Source organism: Lampetra planeri, chromosome 32 (genome assembly GCF_965212315.1).
Source record: "Lampetra planeri chromosome 32, kcLamPlan1.2.h2, whole genome shotgun sequence".
Classification (NCBI taxonomy): domain Eukaryota; kingdom Metazoa; phylum Chordata; class Hyperoartia; order Petromyzontiformes; family Petromyzontidae; genus Lampetra; species Lampetra planeri.
Window position 1 is genome coordinate 2,146,660 of NC_136138.1, and position 25,486 is coordinate 2,172,145.

The following is a 25,486-nucleotide window of genomic DNA, read 5'->3' on the forward strand; positions in this document are numbered from 1 at the left end:
GGCATGGCTAACGGACACTTCAGTGAAATAAATCCACTGACGGGTGAAATCCTTCACGTTTTGCAAACATTTTTTAAAATTAGTTTATTGAAAACACACCGGAGGAGGGCGATGCTCCGTTATTAATAAAGTTCACCAATGTTTCAAGTTTGTTTTGTTTAACCAGGAAAAAGTCTCATTAGCAAGGGTGAACTGAGTCACTAACAATACAAAAGCAAAAAACGTAAAAACACAAGAACAACAACTGAGCAATTAGAAATCGGCGCTGAACATCCACATGAAAGAAGTCGAAAAAACAATGCACAAAAACAATCATTATGAACCATATTTCCACAAACAAAAAGTTACGAAATTACATTAAACAACCATTCATAGTAAAATTCAATTACAAAAACATCAACATAGATTACGGGTGATCTTTGCCCCAGTACGTGAACAGACGAGTAATGTATGTACGTTCGTGGAATAAACAATAAAATTCAATGCACATCGTCCAGACGATGCCAGGCGGGGCACCAAGCGGGGTGACGGCTTGAGTGGGGCGGTTTCACCGGACTGCCGTACGTCACTCTCGGGCCCGTGGGACGCGGTGCAAACGCGAGCGACGACGAGCCTTACCTTCTGGGCGCGCCGCTTGTCCGCACGCTGGTTCTGGTGGTAGATGCGGCTGAAGTTCGAGACGATGACAGGCACGGGGAGAGCGATCACCAGCACGCCGCTCAGGGAGCAGATGGAGCCGAAGATCTTGCCAGCGATGGTCTTGGGCACCATGTCTCCGTATCTGCCGGGACACGGGCACGGGGGACAGTGTGGCGCGTGAGTATTCACATTGCCATGGCAATGAGAGGATTGGGGGTTGGCTGGGATAAGGTTCATGAAAATACCACAGAGACTAAATCATAAGTAAACACAAATCATAGTTAGAATAATTAGAAAGAAGCCTTTGTCAATCAACTGCTGAAAGAAGAACTCCCCACATAACGTCAGTCATCGCGGTTGTTTGACCATACTTCAAAAACCCCAAGAAGAGGCATTTTTTTTCGAATTGGGTAAACAACACAATATTTCAAGAGCCGCGATGCGATGTGAACACGAGACGGCGGTCCTCAATAAATAACGTCACGAAGCAGTCCTTAAAGAGGTGCTACGGCTCCGGAGTCGCAGGCTGATGACCCCTGCCCATTGTAAACTGGACTTCCAAGGTAAACTGGACTTGCATGTTGAACTGGACTCCCATGGTAAACTAGACTCCCATGGTAAAGTGGAATTCAGTGGTGAGCTGAACATCCGTGATAAACTGAACTCCCATGGTAAACTGAACTCACATGGTAAACTGAACTCACATGGTAAACTGAACTTCCATGGTCAGGGGTTGGCAACCAAAACAACATGAAGAGCTATTTTTTCGAATTTCAAAAGCCGCTCTGCAGTCCTTCAAGAGCCACCGCACGCGGCTCATGAGCCGCTGGTTGCCTACCCCAGACCATATGGGCAATCATGCAAGTTGGTGAAGAAGGGAGCCCGTGACCGTTTCAGATATCCCCGCCACTGATCTTAGCAGTGGCTGAGAATCGAACTCAGGTTACCGAGTTTGTTGCACGGGGTGTGTACGAATCACTCGACCATCCTTCACATGGTGCACACACACGCGCACACCTTGCTGCGCGCACACGCGCACACCTTGCAACGCGCCGTACTATAATTAGGAACAGCAGGAGTAACTGTCAAGTTCATCAGCAACACTTACATTGTTCATGAAAATGTAGCATTGGAGATTAATGACAGAAACACATTTTGCCATTGTTTTTCTTATTAAGCATACAAATAAGAATATTCTGTATGCTAAGTAGACATATGCTAAGATTTAGTAGTGTATGTGTTTTGGTGTATAAAGTTTCAAGGGAAAGGTGCGATTATTCAGGCCAATGAACCATTAAAATAGACAGCACATGCTGTGAATCTGAGTTTCAGACATTGGGGGATTATTGATCATAGTCGTGGCATTGTGGCTTTTCCAAAGGTCTCTGAATTGCTATGCTTCTAAATTCATCCGTGCCTCCTGAAAATTGCCACGATTTCCATCGGCATACAAATAGTATAATTTTCGCTCGCCCTTCTGAAAAAAAAATCACTCTGCACAAAATAATGAGGCATGCAATGGTATGGAAAGAAAATCTCTCACAACCACTCTGATCTCTTTCCAACTTCTCCGCCCCAACCTCGCCATTGCCCTTGCTTCAATTCGTTTCAGGCAAAGCACTCCCAACTTACCTCCTATTCAGGAATCCTGTATATTGTGGCAAACGTACCACCTTCATTTCCAACGCCAAACGTTTTATTTATCCTTGCAGGTTTTGTGCAGACACATTATGTAATCTAACATGAGCCACAGTGAGAAGATTTCATTTTGCGCAGCAAAAAGGTGTCATTAGCACATTAGCAAATGAAAAGCCTTCACCCCATTAGATTTGGCGCCATATAGGAGGGACGTGCTTGAGTGGGTCCTTCCAGATGCCTCTGGACCTGATGGTGTTTAAAACCGATATTATTGGTTCTTTCGGTAAAGTCACGTAGAAAGAAAAGAAAAGAAAAACCTCACCACGATTCGCACACCTTTGTACAAAACACAAGCCGACAATCGATAGGTTTTCTGCACAAGTGTTTTGCTGTGACGAAACACACACCTACATAGCTTGAGCAAAATACGTTTTCACTGGGGCTCATTATTGAATTTTTTTTTATCTTGCTCTCATTTTTAAACGTATATATTACTTTCAAGCTTGCGAATTGAGTCGCCAAGGTGTCACACATAACCTCTATATAATTGGATAGTTGTCCTTTTCTTCTGAGGCTGAACTGCACATTTTTTTTATTATGTGGCTGGATGGCCCAGTGGTTAGCACACTTTTCAATGAGCCAGTTTCCACGGAGAATATGCTTCAATGTTGACAATCTTGCAGTAATTCCTTCATCTGCTTCTGAGACAAACAGTCCCATTACTGCATGGGGTCAGCAGTTCGGACTTCCTTTCTCCCTGAGCTCCGATTCTGTCCCTCTTCTCTAAGTCGCATCCACTGTGCTGACAACTTGCTCCGCTGCATCCTCCCATCTCACCCTCGCTCTCTCTCTACTCCACCTGCCCTGCACCGGTGGCATATATACGTCCTTTCTCACCTGTGGCTCTCTCTCTCTCTCTCTGTGAGTCTACGGCTCTCCTCTGTGTGAGTCTATGGGTCTCTAATCTCCATAGCCCTTATCATTGCATCTTCTTTGTCTCTTCTCAATACGTGTCCAAACAACATCCAGCCTCCCTGCTGGAATTTACACGAGGAAATAAGGAAAACCGAGGTCATCACAACTGGCCATCTGATTAATGTATTGCAACAGAACAGCTTAATTCGGTACAAAAAATTGGACGCGTTAATGCTCGACTCGTCGTCGTCGAGTTGATGGCTCCAGAGCGAATCATCAATACCATCACGATATTTGCAGTAACGAGAATATTACGGAGCTTGTAACATCCATCAAACTAGGAACACTGTGCATCGTGGTTCATATCCTACATTCATGAAAGCTGTAATTCTGCGGCTTGAGCTTGCAAAAGAGGCAATGCATATAAACAGGCCTCTGGCTAAACGGGCAACATCGCTATTGTCAAGCTTTGTGGGGAGGGCAATACCAGTTGTGCCGCTTTCTTGGGAAATAAACAGTGGTTGTCTTGGTAAAAGACTCACCTCTGCCATAGGAATGTCGAGTTTCCACCATTGGCTTTGTGTTGTAAACTGGATATTTGCAATATCCCACCCTCAATTTGAGTGGGGAAACTACTGATTTAACGCGTGAAAATTAAAATCTGCATTGATGGCAGCAGCTCGCCGTCGAAGTGTGCAGTTCATAGTGAAGGTGCTCACCAAGTTACCGCGAGTGCAATGTCCAGTTCTGGGGTGATGTAGGCAGTGCATGACAACAAGGGATTTATTTACAATACAAAGGCATCCCTCGAATCACGAAATGGATGCGTTCTTTGACAAATGTGCGTAAAATAAAATTTCGTAATTCGCAACGGCTCTCCCATTACGTTAATATTGAAAATCAGGGATGTGTTTCAGACAGCCGCTCCAACTGTACTCGAGCCTAAAAATATAAACCACCCCTATATCACTTTTATAAATACAAAAACCACAAATAACATTCAAACGATTGAATAATAATTCATTTCAAACCAAAATAGTTAACCTTTTCAGGGAACTCCCTAAAAGATGTGCTGCATGTAGGGATGACTGTCAAAATGATGTGAAGTCGTTACTGCTGCACTGCAGGGACACCGTGACGACGAAGCCACCACCGATGGAAGACGACGCAGTCACCTGGGTGGCTTCTCGTTTGACGATCTCACGGCGCGTGGCCGGAGTGAAATTTCGTTAACGCGGAAATGTGATCTTGTTCGTGGAAAAGTTTACATAATTTGTCTATTGCGCTAACGTGAAATTTCATAAACTGAACTTTCATATCTTGATTTGAAGCTTTCACAACTGCAGGAATCCATATTTCTTTGGTTCTTTCGGTAGAAAAATAATAATAGATCACGACGTTTCGATCGCCAAACAAGCGATCGTCCTCAGGAGGACCTCAAGAGGACCTCAGGAGGACGATCGCTTGTGTGGCGATCGAAACGTCGTGATCTATGATTATTTTTCTCCGTGACTTTACCGAAAGAATCAAAGAGTATGAACGTTCATACATCGAGGGATACCTTGTACTGTCGATATTAAAGCAAACACCAGCACTGGTGGAAAGCCTTGGGTATGGCAGTCCGTTAGTAGTATTATTTGCAGTTAATTGTGCACTTCACCCATTCGCATTTCATTGCAGTGATTAAGACGTAATGTTAGCGAAGCAGCGTGAATAATGATTGAAGTAATTGCACGGTGAAAAAAATAATGCGATTCATTATTTATAAATTAAAGCTTCACCGAGCTCAAGGCTAATTTTTAGGAGGGTCCTACATTGGACTGTGTAGCCAATTCCATCAACGAGTGTTTGGCATTGACACGTGGCGGGGGGGGGGGGAACTAAAAGTGCCAGGAGAACACCCCGGCATGTACGGGGAATAAACATTGCAACCTCCAGGCACAGAGATTCCAGAATCTAATCGTGTACTGCCATCACCTGGTGACCTCACAGCCCAGGCCTTGAACACCCGGTATTCCAAGCCTCCGATACACGTGCTAAAAAATATCAACCCTGCCTAGCCTCCCAGATCTGACAAGGTCGGACCACATCCAGGGTAATTTTTGTCATAGACATGCTGGTGAGCCAGGATTTATTGAGGGTTTCAGCATTTAAACTTGCAGAGGGCCATTGTATCACAGACCCAACGTGGGCACATGTAAACAGGCCTTATAGGCTTCTGCAGATTTGCGCTGTATTCGCCGCCTTCACATCTGCATTCCACAGCGGTCATTAATAAATGGCACAGGTACCGCAAACGAGCTGTCGGTAATTTGATTTGTGAATCAGGTTTTGCTTTGTCAACGGGAGGTTAATTTGTCCTAAACGGGAGGGTTTGGACTAAGAAGTGATCATTAAATAGTGTAAGCCCTCAAGGAGAACCCCGCACATTAAATGCACAGCATCTGTGCGATTTACGTGAGTTCTGCAAATTAAATTAAACTCCTAAAGATATTTTTTGCCCCGTTTAAGATTTGTTGTCAAGCGTTTTCGATTTGTTTTCTATAACCACCCGGCAGGTAAATAGAAAAAGGTGAAAGGAAAAGGGGCAGCCCTGCAATTGCTCGCTTGTGCCAATGCTGGCAGAAGGGTCTCCACTAGAGGGAGCTCTAGAAAATCCCCCTCTATAGGCTATTTGGCCTACTCTTCCACACTGGCCAGACGTCTTGGAAGAGGCACGGAGATATACAGAGATAGGAGAAACTTTACACGGATGTTGAGAAAAACTGGTGAAAGCCACTATGAGTCACTTGACATAATTAATGTTCTAACAAAGTGGAACGTTTTAATTATTCATTCAATATTGCTGTAAATGAACTCCGGCACATGCCCGATGGGCGTTGACAAACACCGTAACAATTGTGCAGAATGGTTGTTGGCAACAACATTAGAACATCCAGTTCGTACATTAAACTCATTTTAAGCGTGCTAGGCCACACTAACACAAAATGATACCATCACAAACCTGTTCACATTTAGTGAATGATCGAATAAAACACAATGACGCATACCATTAGCAGGATAATTAGCAAAACATAACAATAATTGTCTCTAGACATTTTCCTACCACGAAGTGGTTAAAGTGAGGAATGGACAGTGCCGTTTAACTCTGCCACATCTGCTTAGGATGTCTCACGTGCTCGCTAGCGCAGTGTTGCGGCTACACGCTCTACATGAAAATTAAGCAAATCCCAAAGTGGCTGATGGGTGCGGAGATGGGCGTCCATGTCAATGTCCCGTCACCTCCAATTGTGACCTCTGTATTTTCGCACACAATAATTACACAAGACCCAAAGTGAAAAACGGAACAATTTATGCAAAATAGATTCCGGAGCAGGATCCTCGAGTCTGGTATCGTTTACTTTTTTTCTTCTTGGGCTCGTGGGAATTCGAGACAAATAGTAATGCAAGAGATCAATCCTCCCCATCCTGCCCCTGTTTAGCTACTGCCCAGCCACCCTTAATAAAGAAGACACGTTTTTTGTGCAAATGAGCATGAGGCAGTGCTAACCTCAGCTGTTGGCCCTAAGCCGACGGTCTGCATTTATTCATTGCATCGTGCGGAAACAGAATCCATAATGTTCTAGAGACTCCATGTAAAGATGAGATCTACCCATGTACACAAGTCAGATACGTTATGGAATTTGTAGCATCATTTGGACTATGCGAGATAGCAATAGTGTGAGGAAGCCTTCATCCAGAGATGATAGATCGTAGATGATCATGATGATACTGACTATTTCGTTGTATAGAAATATGTAATCGATCACCGACATGAAACAGTTAGATATTTATTTGACAAGGGGCAGTCCATATTCTTGGTTCTTTCGATTCTCACGACGTGTCGACTGCAACACAAGCAATCATCATCAGGTGTGAAATCCACAGCAAGAAATTTTGAAAAAAGTGGCGTTTTTTTCTTAACGTCAGCACCACGGACAGCGATATGGCAGTTGGTCAGATGGACGAGTCCATCTATGTTCCGTGGTGCTGACTTTAAGAAAAAAACTACACTTTTTTCAAATTTTGTTGCTGTGGATTTCACACCTGATGATGATTGCTTGTGTTGCAGTCGAAACGTCGTGAGGATTTTTATTGTTTTATATTTATATAATTGTATTATCTCCCTTCTACGTGACTTTACCGAAAGAACCAAGAATATGAATCCCTGCAGTCACGAAAGCTTTAAATAAAAATTTAAGGGGCAGTCCCCTCATAATTCAACCGCTGTGGACTTCCCACAAAGTGGTACTCATTTTATACAGTCCAGAGGGATGACAAAGGTGAACCTTTCTAATCGTGAGATGGATCCAGCAGCACTACCCCAGCCTGATCTGAAGAGAAAGGGCACCACGGTGGCTAGGAGATGTTAACTACCTTTCCTGGTATACAGGAGGTCGTGGGTTCAATCCCAACCCTGAGGCATGCTGTACATTTGGAGTTTGCATGTTTCTCTCCCCTTGGTCGTGCAGATTTTTCTCTGGATCCTCCGGTTTTTCCTTCCACATTTTGAATCATGCATTAAAGAGTATTTGGCTGATAAATATTTCCACGTGATAAGCCACTTCGTTGAGCTATTATTTGTGATAGCCAGGTCGCTTCTGAAAAAGAGCTACATAGCTCAGTGGGCCTTACCTGTTAAACTCAAAAGTTGTGTTTTATTTGCGTTAGTTTAGTAAATTGTCGAAGCATGACTTGTGGTCTTGACCCAAGAATTAGGGTGAATGCAAGTAGGGCAACTTTGACGTTAAAAAGAGCGATAATTTGCTCTCTGCTCAGGTGAAATTGGCAATCTTATAGCCTTTTTTCGTGCAACAAATAGTTTAGTTTAATTTAAAAAGTGAAATGCGATTTTTTTAAATTTTACACGTTAGAGAGAAGTTATAGTAATAACATTGCCTCTCTAGGGACATTTCCCAAAGGGACAGCAAGTCCTTTGTTTGAAAGCATGTAAACAAATATTAAATATTGAAGACGCCAATGAATCACAACACTCAGATTTCAAAATTACCATTCACTTTCAAGCGGATTTGGATTTTACCTTGCAAATATATTTGTTTGGTAAATGTGCCTGTATCAGCCAAAAATGTTGACATCAATATTGCACTAAGCATGCTAAACTAATGATTGAAGTTAGCTATTGTGTCACACGCGTGTACATACTACATCTCTGGTGAAAAAAAAAAACTGATGTTGTTTTAAACGCATTTAAGGTTGATTCCTAGGGCTGCTTTGGGACACAGATGGGATTTCGGTTGACTTCAATTGAAGGTCCACATATTCTCTCCCCGCATCAACCAATTGATTAATTTCCATGGAGAAAGTTAATTAGTACACTCGATTAAAACAGTAAATTCTGAGCATGTCGATCATATTTAAATTACTTTTGGCCCACGATGGAACTTATTGCTGTTGTAAAATCAATTATTAAATACATTACGTTGCAATCAATGCACTACTTAAATGCCGTATCACTGCCAAAACCCAGCGAGTGGGAATAGAGATTTCTCCAGCTTAATGCATTCAACACGAGGCAACGTAATTGCATTATCTGTAAGCCCTCGCCATTTAATGCAATTACTTGATGCTTAAAGAACGTATTTGTAAACTTGTTTTTTTTTCTCTGACCTGTCCGATCCCAACGAGAATTATTTATTAAAGGTCGCACATGCGCCACGTGTGTAATTGACTCCTCGTGGCGAATCTAAAGCTAATTGTTATTCCACACGTTGCATGCGCAGCTTTGCAGGCACAGAGAGCGGTGCAAAAGACAACATCCGTATGGGACGCGCCGTACCACGTCGCCAAATTCATGTAAGCCTCCCTTTGAGAATCGTGTTTTTGCTTAATTACACATTTAAAAAAAATACACAACAAACAAATGAACGTGTGCCGCACATATACAAATGCACCTCCGATAGCGTGCTCGGCTATGTACGGTGCGAAAGAAGCTCAACATACGTACAAATGAACATGAACATGGACAAATAAAGAGAATACCAGATTTAGAGTTGGCCGTTTGGGGAAATGCAGTTCGTATTTGTTCACTGTCTACAAGGACAGCACAACTGAGGAGTTGAGGGGGTGCCATGATGGCTTGACCCCCCCCCCCAATCCACGTTTGTCTAGATTTTCAATGTGGTCATTTTACACAGAGATGACCTAAGGCCAGGCTTGGCTACCCATTGCTCACAGCGCCTATGAAGGATGGCACGGCACGCACGAGGGTGGGATAGCCAACACCATGCCTGGCTGCCTTTTTCTACCCAATACTGGTGTTCACACACCGCACAAAATACAGTACTCATTTAAGGCTGAGTCGACCTAGGGCAGACCCAGGACCGGTTCAAATATTCGCCACTGTTATTGTTCATTAGCGGGAATCAAACTGGGGTCGCCGGGTTTGTGGTGCAGGGCACTAAAACCACTCAACTACCGCTCCCCATATTGCACACACGAATACATGCATACATGCGCGCGCACGTACACATCAACGTTACAAATGGTCAGATTAAATATTCCGCTGGGCTCTTTGCAGGGATATTGCAAAGCAGATTGCGGTTGCTGTGACAGTGATTGTGGTGGCACAAGGGGCGGGAGACCGTTGCCCCCCTCCAATAGACTTAAACTAAACAATTTTACTATGAACTATTTTTTACATTTTACCAGGTAAGGCCCACTTACCTATATAGCTCTTTTTCAGAAGCGACCTGGCTATCACAAATTATATCTCACGTGGAAATGTATAGCAGTAGCCAAATACTCTAAACGCGTGTTTCTAAATGTGGAGGGAAAACGCGGAGGACCTGGGGCAAAATCCACGCGACCACAGGGAGAACAAACACACACAGGTGTCAGGGTCGGGATCGAACCCGCGAACCTCCTGCATATCAGGCGAGGGAGTTAACATCTCCCCACTGCTGCACCCATGCAGCCTTGCGTCTAGTTAATTTAGGTTATTTTGCTGCTATAAATGTCCACATGATACACCCCTTTGTTGAGCGACAATTTGTGGCCAGGATGCTTCTAAAAAAGAAGATAAGAGCTCAATGGACTTCACCTGTCAAGATAAAACATAGTTTAGTTTCATTTGTATATATATTTTTAAGTGATTTGTTTACCTTTCTAATTCTTTGTACTCCTATCGTGTTCTTGTATTGTTTGTTCTTGTAATGTTCTGAACTCTTCCGACTGGACAATCTTTGAAAAAGAGCTTTATAGCTCATCGGATTCCTGGAGTTTCAATACAGATTCTGATTCCATCGACTGCACCAGAGCAACAAATGCTTAAAACTTCCACTCGTGTTCCGTTCTTAAATCGCGGAGTGGTTTGCACACTGGACTAGCAAATCCAGAGGTTGCCAATATGATGCAATGCTATTGCCGTGATGAAAGACAACATCGTGGATTGCATTTCGGCACGCGGCGCATCGCTAATGCAAACACATTGCATGTAAGTTGCACGAGTAATCAGAACCGACAACACAGCGAGATCTGTGTGAGTGCACACAAGGGGTATTTCTACCCCTTTGTGCAAACCTCTAAACCGTGCCCTCATGGCTTTCCGTCCACGTGCAAGGGACACCGAGGCGCAAGAACAACGTTAATATATATTCACTGGGCATGTATGCGTGTATGTTGAAACTTTTACGGTTGAAAACGTTTCTTAAATTCCCTTGTCTCTGTCCACCCAGAAGTTTAATAGGTACACACCACAGTCAGTTGATTGGCAGTTTGTGTGTCGTGGGCTAAAGTGTGGGTGGTACTCACACACATTAAATGTCTAGCCAGTGTGCAAGATTAACCCTACACAATGTGGAAGGGCTCTCTAGAGGCCCTTCCACCAGCAGTGGCATTAGCAGGAAATCGGAGGGCTTCACCTTTACCCATATAGCCTTAGCACGCATCTGCATTTGTGAACCAATCTCAACAGTGTGAGAGGGCTAATCCATTGTGCTGCCAATCGTGTTATTTCACTACGTGTTGATGTTTAGGATTTGCTATGTATAACACAAAGACGGTCACGCTTGCAGATGCGCTTCTGCGGCCGTCTGGAACCCCTCTTCCTCCCCATATTAGGAAGCCACTGAAGCTATGCACTTTTAAATCTAGATGAAAAACTCATGTCTTTAGAACTGCTTTTTGTGTTTAGTTTGCTGTACTTCCCCAGCACCTCCGATTATCACGGTTGGCTACGTAGGTGCTGAAGCCGTTCTACCCACATATATTCACACAAACGACAGGAATGCATCTCCTCTTCTAATGCTGCACTTGCAAAACCACTCATACATACCGCACACGCATCTGCACCAGCAGAGACGATTTACGCAAGTGCCCTTGCGCCAGGTGCTGCGAATAAATGCTGGCACAACATTAAAGTGGGGCACCGTTACCCCCCAGCCACCTTTGTCTCCCCGGGGCTCAACGCTGACACGTCGCGCCAGGTACTAATTTAGTCTGGGTTGACCTGGGGATGTCCGAGGCTCACTTTTCGATAGCAACTGTCCACGGTGCACCGAACCTGAAATTCTATCTGGGTTTGCTGGCATTAACAGAAGAACACTGTTCGCTAATCGAAACCAAGCCACCATTTAAATTACGTGCAACATTTTCCAATGTTATAAATTCACTGACTGTGGGTGAGATGGCAATGAGGCTTCAAAACATTTTTTTTGTAAGGCTTCCAAGCACCGCGTAATACATCATTCCTCGTACATGCGAGCATGGGGAACACATGCATTGGATTGCAATGGTATTATTGTGAGATGAAAGAAAATATTGTGAATTGCATTTTTGGCACACACAACCACATCGCTGATTAAAACGAAATTAATGTAAGTTGCACGCAAAATCCGAACCCACAATACACCGAGGTCTGTGTAAATGCGCACACCAAGGGTGTTGATACACCTTTGGGGCCGTCCATAAATGACGTCATGCAATTTTGGCCGATTTTTGACCCCCCCTCGTCACACGGCGTCACAAAAAGTCAGACCCCCCTCAAATATGACTTCATATTTCCATTTTGAAAATAAAACATGTTTCAAATCACTTTAAACGATTGTCATTGTAGTGCGTATTTAGTGTGGCGCTGCACTCTGATGTAGGAGAAAACATTTATTAAAAAGGAGACGGTGTAAAGCTTCAATTTAGCATAAAATTCACTTGAAAATATTAATCGTCTAACTAAAACTGCAGATGTTCAGAATATTATCTTGAAATTCGCTTATGATTATCAAATATTAAAAGTAATTATAAAAAAAATACTTGAAACTTTGTAGTAGAACGAAGCAAAATGGAGAGTACGATTATAACAATCACATATTCATTCCACAGAATGAAAAGCCCTGGTAGAATCATTAGAATAAAAATGTTTAATAACAATCATTTATAAAATGTACAAAATTTATGCTTCTACATTCTCCCACGGAGAAGCAAAATGCTCCATCATGGAATATTTTTATTTTTTGAGCGTACAATACTAAATCGTGCACACGATACACTGACTCGTGAGCGGTAAAAAAAAATTTAATTTCCATAAGGGAACTCCGTAGTTAAATTAAAGATCCTAAATGCTTAAATTCAGTCACTCATGGTTCATAGTCGGACAATGGCGAAAAGAAGCATGACGCCATTTTCTGGGTACAAAGAACTAAAATTTCATGGAGGAATAATTAATAATGGAGGACGCGTTGGCTATTGTACGCTTGCCGAATGACGTCTATTTAGTCGGGACTCCATGATTACTTATTCCTCCATGCTCAAAAATTACATAATAATCGTTTAAAAATGTAATACTGATATTAAAAATTAATATTTAATAAACAAATGTGTGTGATTTAAAATTCTGTCGATTGATATGACAGGAATAATAGTACTTACGTTTTTAAAATTCTTTTTCGAAACTATCAAGCGTTTTTAATATAACGAATGCATTAACATTTTATTTGCACTTCCTCTTCCTGACGAAGTATTATTCTCTATAAAAGTGTGACGTAGTTTGACTTCCGGTTCTTAAGTTTAACATTATAATATAGTGTATACTAAAAATAATAGGTGACCTTAATACATTTTAATGATCAAAACCTTAACAATGAAAATGAATAAAAAATAGTGTTGTTATAACAATTATATTTAATTAAGTAGAACTTGTTGTTGATATTTATTGAAAATTGCGCATTTTGACGTGACGTCACATTTCTCACACCACCCCTCCCCCCCTCGTCACACATCGTCACAAATGTCTGACCCCCCTCCCCCCCTAGGTGCGTGATGTCACAATGCACCTCATGGTTTGTTGTCCATGTGTAAGGGACATTCAGAGGCAACCATTGTTAAGAACTACAGAAATATTCACTCACTGGATCTGTATGTATGTATGTTGAACTTCTTTCGCATCGTACATTGCCAACCTTGTAAATCGGAGGTGCAGGGGAAGGACAAAAAACTAAACACAAAAAGCGGTACTAATGAAATTAGTTTTCCATTTAGATTTAAAAGTGCATAGCTCCCAGTGATCCGTACGTCCAGTTGCCTGTTCGCACTGAGAGTTGTAAGTTCAACCGCCGCGCAATAGATTGCTTTGGCGGCATCTACATCTGCAGAACATGAACAGTCAGTGGCATCTACATCTACAGCAGATTATACGACTTTTAAAACCATCCCCCGTGTTTTGTGTACATGCCATACACAACGTGCTTGGAATCGACATGAGTAAAGTTGGAATTACGAACAAATCGACTTACGAACAGACATCTGGAACCTAACTCGTTCGTAAGTAGAGGAGTCCCTTATCAGAAGAAAAAGAGTTCCAGACGGCCGCAGAAGCGCATCCGAAAGCGCCGCGCGATGCAGTGTAACCACTGGCTTTGTTCAAAGCCACCGCGAGGATGGATTTGTATGGACGGTTTATTGCTCTGAAGGCTTTGCGAGTTCAAATAGCGACGCTCAACTCTCATTGGCGAGAAGCTATCACAGGGGCAGGAGCCGACGTAGGGCGATACAATCTGATTGGAAGGTGCAGAACTATTCCAATCAAATTGATCGTTAGGGAATAATTTGAAAGGAGACCCCAGAAAAAAAATAGCTTGCTTGGTTAAACCAGTAGATTTACTTATGGAAGAAAAATAACACGGTTTTATCTGTTGACAATTTCAAAAAGGAACAAATTCTCCCGTTTAGATTATTGACTGGACGGCAATGTAAAATACTGTAAAACCAAGCATTCGGCTGGCATGTTGTGTTTCAAAATTTAATATCAGGTTGAGCATATATCTGGTACATTCACAGCCCAATAATGTCACCAATGAGACAGCTTTTTACTTTTAAGTACATTTTAGAAACCAGGGGCAGAAAACTTGCATAATATACTGTACGACAGGACATACTTGTCAAGGTCTTTTGAAAGACTTTGCACTACGCGGGCACTATTTAGCTGTTTTGGCAAGTATAGGGTGCAATCTGGATATTGTGCTGATAATCTCTTCAGAGCGAGGCATTGACACATATTGGCAGAGGCTTTAATGTGGTGTTGCTTTTGGTGACCGCGTTGGGATCGTGGTACCAGGGAACCTTGGAGAAGCAACATTTCAGAATGTCTGGAAATATATTTGCATTTTCATGCAAACCAAATTCAAATTGCAGTTTATTGAATGCTATGCCAAGTGGGAGCCTGGGGACTTCAGGAAAGCTTTCAAAGGCAAACTCAGGAATTTGAAATTGGCATTAGCCCCTTGGGTTGACCAGGCAAAGTTGCATTAGCATTTCTAAATTAATGCATTAATTTCCTTTACAGCCAATACGACCTGCATTAATTCTAAATAACTATGATGACACACAATTTATGATGTATTTTATCTTTCGAGAATACACCATTAATTATTGACTTAAAGCTTTCGTGACTGCAGCAATTCATATTCTTTGGGTAAAGTCACGTGGATTGAACAAAAACATTTTTTTTGTATTACTTGTTCTATTTACGTGGCTTTACCGAAAAACCCAAAGAATACACCATTAATGTTTCAAACTATGCATATATTCTATGACATATGAAGGTTCAAACATAACCAGAGGTTTAACAGTACAAATCCAGTTATGGGTTGACCTGGCTTAACATTTTGTAGTGGCTGATAAAGTTAACATCACGTAGCAAAATGTCAAGAGTAATAGTAATCAGTGTTTTCTATAGTGTAATTCATGTAAATTGCATCTCCCACAAAGATACACCATATAGATAGAAATAGATATATTCAGACAATTAATATATGTGGGAGAGTAAACCGGAGCACTCAGAGAAAATCCACACGCAGAAGGGGAAACATTCGATTCCATACAGGTGGGGCAGATGATAATAGTCGATGCCAAGGTGTTAAACTCAATCGAACAGCGGGTGCCACGCAGTTGGGTATATGAAAATGAAGAGCATATTAATGTGGGTATTAATCCTAAAGCGCAGGAAACTAGAGTTAGTTGATTGCTTTTTTGGCGGCAGGGCGTGCCAACTCCCCCTTTTAAATTTGCGGTTTAAAGTCAAGTTGAACTTAGGTAGAAGCTTTAAAAACAAAGTAGGAAAATTTAAAACACGTGGCGGGATGGAGGAAGGGCCTTCGGGGGCCGGGTATGACACCTCATCGACGCCATCTGGGAAAGGAGTGTTCAGAACATTTGTGTGATCCACCAACCCTCGCCTCTACAGTGCTGAATTGCCAGCAATACGCCACCCGGCGGTGGGTGGTTAGCCTATGGAGAGGGCCTGGCTTCCACCAAGAGCAGCGGTTGCAGCCACCGTGGGTCACGTGGGTGTGTACGGATATCATCCCATCACGTTCGGATACACGGCCGCACCCACAAGACGCTAGGAAGTTCATTCAAGTTGTCCCTGTATCTAGGGTACACCCGCAACGTTTCAGACAAATCATGGAAGGCAATTGTTTTACTCCCTGAAACAAAGTGACATGAAATGATGATTATTCTGCTGATGGAACTTGAAAAAATACATTTAAATGGCCCTACATCTATCTCCACGTTCATCAATGCCGGTTGGTGAATGGGGCAGTGGTTGTTGAGGGGGGGCGGGGCATATAACTGGTTCAGATATCGCTCACTGCGGCCAGGAATCGAACTCGACTCTCTGGGTTCTGAGCAAACCGTGCTAATCACAGCGCCATCACCATAACATGAATAGCACAGTATACAGTACACCATACAGTATACATAAGGCATGTTTGCATATGCAGTGTTCTATAACAAACATGTTACTGTGCAAAATAGAATCAAGTATCGAATAGACTTGGGTTGCATATTTTATCCGTATAAAAATGGTCAAATTATTATGAAAGTAATGCAAATAATGTAGTCAAGTGTAGCACGAGAAACGAATGCACTCATCTCAGTTATAGGAACTTACAATTAATCACTGTTGCATTATTTGGAGCTCTGTCAGAAATGCATTTCCTTTGAGCTGTCAGAACTCGGCTCTTTACTAAGGGTAGCAAACACGTGACACATTGCCCTGAGAGACCTTTGTTGAGTTTGGGGAGCGTATAGAAGCTTGTTGGTACAAGTTTTTGGGCTGTAGCAGTGTATATGGGACATGTCCCGTGTGCAAACATGTCTGCAACTTGAGCAGAGGAGTGGAGGGCGGAAGATTCGTGTTCCCACAGCCACCGTCAACACCAATTACAACAGCATTGCCATTTTACATGTGATGACAAAGCCTTTTCAGAATAGCTTCGACACAACAAGTATTCATCTATGATGTTTAATCCCATCAAGAACATGCATCATATATTATTATCATCGAACAAAGACGACCGCTGCATCGCACGCTTCCAGATGCGCTTCTGTGGCTGTTTGGAACGCTCTTTCTTCTGATGCTAGCCATGCACTTTTACATCTAGTTTGGAAACTAATTTATTTAGAACTTTTTTTTGTGTTTAGTTTGTTGTAATTCCCCTGCACCTTGGATTTAGCGCAGTTAGCTACGTATGGTGCGAATGAAGTTCAACAGACAAGTGGGTACAAATTCTAGAAGTTCAAATCGAGTCATGGCCTACCAAATTTAATTTAATGAATTGCCCACCGGGGAGATGGATCAATGAGATCAGATTGCATGCAGATGCAGTGCGGATTGTTACATCACATCGAGGTGGCTTTAATCCAGCAGCGGATCGACCATGGCTGATGATGAAGGTGGTCTGTCTCTCCATGAGAGCCAAATTTTGTCAAACCCTTCATTAGCTGCGGCCAAACCCGAAGGTATTTGCCAACCCTCATTATAACGTTACAATGTCTGCTTATGAGCGTTATCGACAATTCTTAATACATTATTCACGAGTGTTGATGAGTGTATGGTGGGGTCATAGACCAACATTTTATTTTGACATTTATTCCATCTGCATGGAATAAAACAATGGTTACACGAATATGATCTCCATATGACTATCGTCAGATGGGTATTTTAAAATCTAAATCCATTAAGCATTATTGTTCCGAACAACATTTTTTCCCAAAAGGTGTTTCTTTCTTTTCACTTTGTAAATGACATCTGTGATTTGGGTCTTCATGATTACGTATTCATTTCTTATGTAACGTCCAAAATTAGTGTTAAATAAGTGCTCATCTGTAACTTAAAATACAACATTCATTAATCAATCACCGTCTCGACTGATTGTTTCAAAACGGTAATTATTATCGTATGGTGATTATGCTGTCAGTCCTCTCAAAAGTTTTTTTTATTTTCACAAAACTCAATGCAATTATCTACCTCTTCATATCACCCAGCACAAAGAATCTGTTTTTCATCTTGATATTTACATTAATTCACCAAATCGCACATTTTTTTGCCAGTTCTCCCTTGCAAAACCAGGCGTGGTTTCTGAATCTGTCTGTCTATCACCACCATCAATCGTTTCCCTCCCACGGGTAAGTCGTCCACACCAGCCAGAATTCTTACACCGAGACAGACAGCTGTCCCTTCCGCTCAACCTTCACTCGTAGATCATTGTCTTCCGGTTGTGTGCCTTTCGGCGGCCACGAATTGTATCAACGACCTTCGGAATGCATCAATGAAACTGACAGCACTCGAAGGAATTCTCTTCCCCGGCAATCCCCAAGATTGATCCCCAGATAGGCCGCGCACGTTAAGCAACGGGCCTGCAGAGGGATCGCGGTTGATACGTTACACGTTGCCAGAAGTAAAGTAGCTCCCGTGTGATGTATGTGTGTGTGTTTTTTTGCGTCATTTACATTTGTGCATTAGAGCTGCTTGTTGTTGTTGTGTTTAGTTTGTTGTCCTTCCCCCCGCACCTCCGATCAGCACGGTTGGCTACGTACGGGGCGATAGGAGTATAACATACGCACACACATACGAGATGCAGGAGTGCTTGTGGAAAACAAATCTCTGTTTTGCAGAGCACATGTCTGAGGAGGAAAGTCAATACGTCATGCTTACGACCAGCCATTTCGTTTTCGTTATATTAATCGGATAAAAAAAAACCATTGCCTTTCGCTAGGCAGACTGGATACCATAGTTATAGAGGGACAATTATGTTTTTCCTTTGTGACCTCAACAAAATACAATTTTCTCAATATTCAAGCTTGTGTTGGGGCAGTGTTCATCTCTTAGTCAGTTACAGCAGCACCCAACCTGATGACGATCGGCTGATCCGTGTTCCAAAGGCAGATTTAACTCCTCGTGCCCGAGACTTGGTCGGACAGTTCCTTGATTCAACGAGACCCAAATCAACCGTCATTATTGACCCTTTTAGCAAGTCTCAGTAGACTAAAGACTTCTTTGAACCGCGTCAAACTTGGCGAGAGGGTCAATTGAAGCCGAATAAACATATCTGCTGATTCAAATTATAATTCTAGGACTGTTTTATGATGACCGGTGTGTTACGCTGCACCGGCGTGCCGCCAATACGTCCATATAACAAGCGGTGTGAAATCTAGATTTGAAGTTTTCGTGACTGCAGGGATCCATACTCTTTGGTTCTTTCGGTAAAGTCACGTAGGTAGAAAAAATAAAATTAATTTCATCACGACGTTTTCTTGCTCTGCTTGTCCTACCTGATGACGGACGCCGCTTGTGTTGCGCCCGAAACGTCGTGATTAAATTTATTTACATTTTTATACCTACGTGACTTTACCGAAAGCGGTGTGAACTCCTAAAAAAGAAAGAGGCACTCATTTGATTTACCCTAAAGCGACGATGCTGTTGAGAGTCGGCTTGCCAGCTTGCTTTTGATCTGTCGCCACCCCAAGCTGTCACAGTTTGGGTGTGCTTTCGCGGGACCATCAAACGCGATTGTCGCAATCAACGATGTCAATGCAACGAGATGCAAACGCTCGCGCTCGTGCGGTGTTTTCAGAAAAGGAGTCTTTTTGTTGTTCAGTTGGCCCGTCGGTGTTAAAACGCGGAGGTGGGAACTAACCACGGTGCGCGCGCTGAGGCTGTCCTTTAATCCATTGAGCCCGTGCCGGGAAGTAATATCTGGATACAATTCCAGGGCTGACAGCGTTGGTCCAATTTCGAGCGATGTGTTGAAGAATCCCTTCTGCGACTCAGGCTGACAGATGTTTTGACACTTTCACTTTCATCTCGGATCCCTGTGTAGGGAAACCCATTTGCTTAACAATACCGGCTTTTGAAGAAGAAAATGTAATTAAAGTCCAGATGCTGCCGAAAATTCCAAACTCCGTATCAAAGTTTATACAGGGAGTTTTCAATAAAAGTGGGTTTCTGGCGTTTAATAGAAGTTTTAATAAGTACTACTGACAGCATTGTAAGTGCCAACAAGGAAAACGTGTAAGAGGGCTAAAAAGTTATAAGTCAACAGTGAGATAAATTGGAATAATATTTACCGCTACATATATGTACAAAATGATAGGAGCTTGACGACATTTATAAATCCAAGTTTTCTAGGTCAATAGTTACACTGTAAGCTTGAGACAATCATAATCAACTTTTTTATTTAAATGAACGGAAAATTTAGCGATTAATTTCTGGTTTCACACCGCTGATGATTCACAAATCCCTCCTCCCCCCACACAAAGGGATTTGATTTTCAGAGTGGTCAATTGAATAACCCCTCTCACAAACAAACAGGGCTGCTTTGTCAAATCAAGAATCAATTATTGTCTTCTCATTTGCCTTGTCTCATCTGCAAAGAGTGTCCCATCTGTTCTGTCTCGTTTGTATTGTTAAAGTAATCTTTTTTTGTTGTGCTGGCTATCTCAATTTCACGATCAGCCGCATTGCATTGTTTAATTTGTTTAGCCATTCCACATATATGTTTGTAAAACAAAGGTAAAGATAAAGACCCCCCTCCCAATATATAATGAATATTAGGGAAAGTGCTGTTTGCGAGCGCCTATGAAGGCCGGCACGGCACACGAGGAGGTGGGTGGCCAGCACCACGACCGGCCGCCTTTGTCTCCCCAGTGACGATGTTTACACATCTCACCAGGTACTCATTTGAGGCCGAGTCGACCTCGGGGAGGCCTAGGACCAGTTTAGATATTTGTCACTGGTGTTGGCTGTGAGCGATACACACACACACAGGGCATAATTGGCACACATTTTGCATAAATTGTGAGTAATTCTTGCTTGTATGATTTAATCCATGCTTACCGTGAGTGTTTGCATCCATTCTAATCTAGGAGATGATGCATCGTGACGTGTCGAGTTGACAGCTTGCCCAGAAATCTTTATGCCATCTGCCCCAAAATGGACGTTAAAGGTCTCATGACATTATGGGGGGAAAAATTACGTTTACGTGCCAGCAGCGTGATAATATGAAAAAAAAACGATCGCGTGAGGGCTTCGCGTGACACCAACTAAGCATCGAAGGGCTCTCAAGACCTAAATGTGACTCCCTGGTCAGAAATAAACCCGAGGGGAAAATAACGCGGGCTTCACGGTGAGGAGAGCGCACGGATGGCGAGTTAGGGAATGAACGGCGCCACCCTTGCTGCTGCTGCTGCTTTCTCCGACCCTGCACGTGGCCTGCTCGCCACCTTAGAATCATGATAAACTTTGGCAACGTTTTCTTGACAAGTACCCACGACAACTTAACTCGCAAGTAAAAGTAATTTCCCAAAATGTTTGATGGACATCCTTTTAAAGCAGATGCAATTTCGTCTTTAAAGAAACATAGTAAACACGCACGTCTAAAGCATATTAATGTTGAAATAAATCAAATTGTGTCACAAGTCAATGTGCTAAATATTTTGCTTTGTAAGGGCTGCACACCATACCAACACATTCACGTCGAGGCAGTCGGCTGGATTACGTAAGTCGGGATCAGAATATGTATTTATACTGGAAGAATGTATTGCATGTTGAACTTCTTCCTCACCCTATGTTGCCAACTGCGCTAATCGGTTACGTACGCCCAGAGCACCGAGTCGGCACTGCTAAGAGCCGAGGTTCGAATATGGGCAGCCACTGGTGATGAAACCATGTTGTTATTTGTAGGGTGTGATCACCACTGAATGTATTTAAACTCGATATTAACTTTGATTTTACACCACGTTTGGATACATTACAGTTCTGAGGATTTAAACAAAAATCAGTTTTGCTGTCATTTGGCAATGTAATAACGGAATTTATTGGAAAGTGTGACGCCTTTTAGTGTGGAAAAGACAAAAAGGCCACTCAAATTATTTTTCAGATGTCCAATGAAAAATCTCCTCTGCAGCCATTCTCTGAAACGTGCACAAAGTGCTTTTTGAGATTTCTGAATAGATTCTACAATGCCTGACACAATGCCAACAGTGGAATAGTTTTGGGAAAATACTGTAAAATATGTAAAACATTATTTGCCATTGCACTGTCCAGACAAAAATTATATAGCTCTATTTAAGTCATCAAAAACACTATCACCTCTTTTTACATTCCTATCATAGTTCAGTTTAACACCATAATGAGCCATTGTCTATCTACTGCCGGACAGAGGTGTGGACTCGAGTCATGTGACTTGGACTCGAGTCAGACTCGAGTCATGAATTTGATGACTTGCGACTCGACTTGGACTTGCATAACAATGACTTTGTCCCACCTATGAGATGTGGACTCGAGTCATGTGACTTGGACTCGAGTCAGACTCGAGTCATGAATTTGATGACTTGCGACTCGACTTGGACTTGCATAACAATGACTTTGTCCCACCTCTGCTGCCGGATGAAGGCTGGCCAAAGTCGACACCGTCTCTCAAAGTTCAGTGCTGCTATTATAAGTCTTACTCCTTCACATAATCTCCACTAAACTGTTTATTTTACCAGGTAAGACCCACTGAGCTATATAGCTCTTTGTAAGACGTGACCTAGCCACAAACGATAGCTCAATGAAGTGGTTTATCGTGTGGACATTTGTGTTGCAAAAGGTTTCTATTTGGAGTTGGAACATCTTAATACCTTTGATTTAAAGCTTTCGTGACTGCAGGGATTCATTTTCTTGGTTCTTTCGGTAAAGTCACGTAGAAGGGAAATAATAAAATATAAATATAAAACAACTACAATTCTCACGACGTTTCGACTGCAACACAAGCAATCATCATCAGTTGTGAAATCCACAGCAAGAAACGTCGTGAGAATTTGTGTTGTTTAATATTATTATTATTTTATTATTTCCCTTCTACGTGACTTTACCGAAAGAACCAATAATATCTTAACACCTGTTTCATTGCCAGAAAGGGTAAGACCTATTCTTATTTTTCATTCTTTGATACTGGATAAAAAAAAAGTTCTCATGATATAGCTGCTCACCCCGAGATATAAGTGCTCTGATACGCGCATTGGCTTTGTGCTGTTCGTCTTCAAGGGTTCTCTGGTCCGACACTGCTGAGACTCGGGCATGAAGAAGGCTGTCTCTCGCGTAGGCCAATCCGTTTCGAAGACAATGCAACATTTTATCCGAGCATGTTTCGTTTGCACCTTCACCACAATCACGTGTGGGACATTCAAAAAGATCCGTAGAGTCATGAATTGTCTCGCAAGAAGATGTGCTCGCACGTGCACCTGCGAACGCTCTCAAAGCGTGCCAGTGACTGACAGATTTTCGGCTGTGCGCGCACAGAAGTGCAAATACGCAGCTGTGCACTGGGTTTAACGGGCCCGTGTTGGCGTGCCGAGAATGACACGGCGCCAGGGATCGTGCCGTCAGTGAACGACGGTGGAAAGGTTAGAGGTGTACGACTAATACAAATTAGTATTCCATTAGCCACCATGGGTGTTGTAATTTATGACAGCGACGCTAATTCATGCGTTGCAGAGGTATTGCAAATCACATTGGATGTTCTATTTCTAAACATGGTAGTGAAGCACCTTGTAGGGGTTTTTCCACCCTATATTTATATGCTTCTAAACTGTGACATCAAACTTAGCAACATTTAATGAGACCCTCAGAGCCTAAAGACAGAACAATGCAATGTATATGAATCCTCTTAGCAAACGTCTTTTTTTTACGCCCAACACTTTGAACTAGTAATTGCACTATGATGCTATTTTAATAACCGTGCGTACATATCTATACACGAACCATAGAGATTTATTATTTTTTTCTCATTCCAAATTCGGAAATATCCAAAGCAATTGCTTGCTATGATTAAAAAACATCATTAGTGGTGGGAAAATCATATTATGTTTATCTTACGTGTGCCACCCGTCCCTTGAATTTACATTTTGTAATTGCATGCATTTTTCCCCTTCCCCTGTTTAACGGAAGCTTTGTAAGTCATGAGCATCATTGCTTTAAACAGGCAGCTAAACGCATTTGAGTCTATCCAAGCATCTACTATATTCAATTGTGTGGCCTTCTGAGAAACCATAAACTCTAATACTTGATCAGCCATTTGAAAACGATGCTAAAACTTTGACTTAACATTCCATCACAACACAACCTTGGTTGTTTTATTCTTGTGTCCTATGACAGGTATTTTTAGCCACGCTGCACCTATTAAGTAACGATTGCCACCGCTGATAAGACCAAAGCAAAAGACCCAGACTGTTAAGAATGCCCCAGTGTCTGCAAACAAGGTCAATCGATTGAGCGGAGAACACGTTCCTTCCCCGAACGGAGTGGCACAGTGTTCCATGCATGCTTCATGCAGTGCTACGAGAAAATAAATGAATAACCCCACATTTATCCGCGTCCTTCCATTTCGCGGCGTGGTCATTATTTTGTTGTTGTCGTTGTTACGTCGTCATCGTCGCTACGGCCTTCACGCGGTGGGTGTGCAGAGAAGAAGCATCGATCAGCTGGGCAAGAGCGGAGCTGGGAAGGGGTTGCCCGTCGAAAATACGAAGTTGACTTTGAAAATGTGCGTCAATGAAGGATAATCATAGGGCGACACGATTTCCCTACAGGACGTCCCGGTTACAACGCAACGCACGACTCTCACTTGGGGGGGGGGCTGGTCACTCCCAGGCATTACAGGACTTCATGCCAATACCCAATCAATAAACTCGCTTTATCGCAACCCTCCTGAGGTTGTCTTCCTTCGCTGGACAAACCAGACATTTCCACTCCGTACCTCTGATAACCGCGTGTTCCTTAAGGACTGAGCACGAGTGGATAAAAAGGGTGGGCTGCACACGAATTGCCGTGGATGTTTCTGTTTTGCAGTCATCAGTGACTCCACCGAGGCAATACAACTCTGCACAGGGGCCATAACTTGGGATAAGGAGACAATGTTCCAATTTAGTTTCTGTTCTTGGGCCTCAAATCAAGGCCCCATATGCAAAAGTTGAGTAGAATGTTGTTGTTATTAATGGATATTGATGTGCGGGAATATATCACTGATCAACAAAAAAAAATTCTGGTCTGGACTTTTGCAGCTGTTTTAGACTAATTTCAGGGTGCTGATTCCAAATCTGATCTCAGATTTGCTCTATCACATCTCATATTTATGCTATCAGCATACCCCATTTTCATTGATTTTACCCGAAATTAACTCTGTCACTTATGATTGCAAGTTGTTGCGAGTCAGTGACTGCTTTAGTGTTAAAATATGGTGCTGTATTTTAGGATAGTGTGTTTATAATATCATTTTATGTACATATCCACATTTATTTAATATTTTTCTTCTGCAGTTTTTATTGAAAATGCAATATTTGATATCTCAAACCTGATGTGATAGACAAAAACTGATGCCGGATTTGGAATCAGCACCCCAAACTTACCTTAAAACCGTTGGAATACCTTATGCCAGAAAAAGTGTGTTGACCAGTGAATTTAAACAAAAAAGTGCAACTG

At 42.4% G+C, this 25,486-nt stretch overlaps 1 protein-coding gene across 2 annotated transcripts in view; it reads right to left on the minus strand.

The window, feature by feature from the left end:
- LOC144729286 (A-type voltage-gated potassium channel KCND2-like) overlaps positions 1–25,486 on the minus strand; it is a 486,104-nt gene that overhangs the window by 135,444 nt on the left and 325,174 nt on the right. For both annotated transcript variants that reach the window (XM_078609433.1, XM_078609434.1), the window contains exon 2: positions 619–781. In XM_078609433.1, the coding sequence (XP_078465559.1) occupies positions 619–781 (163 nt within the window). The remainder of the gene's footprint in view (positions 1–618; positions 782–25,486) is intronic.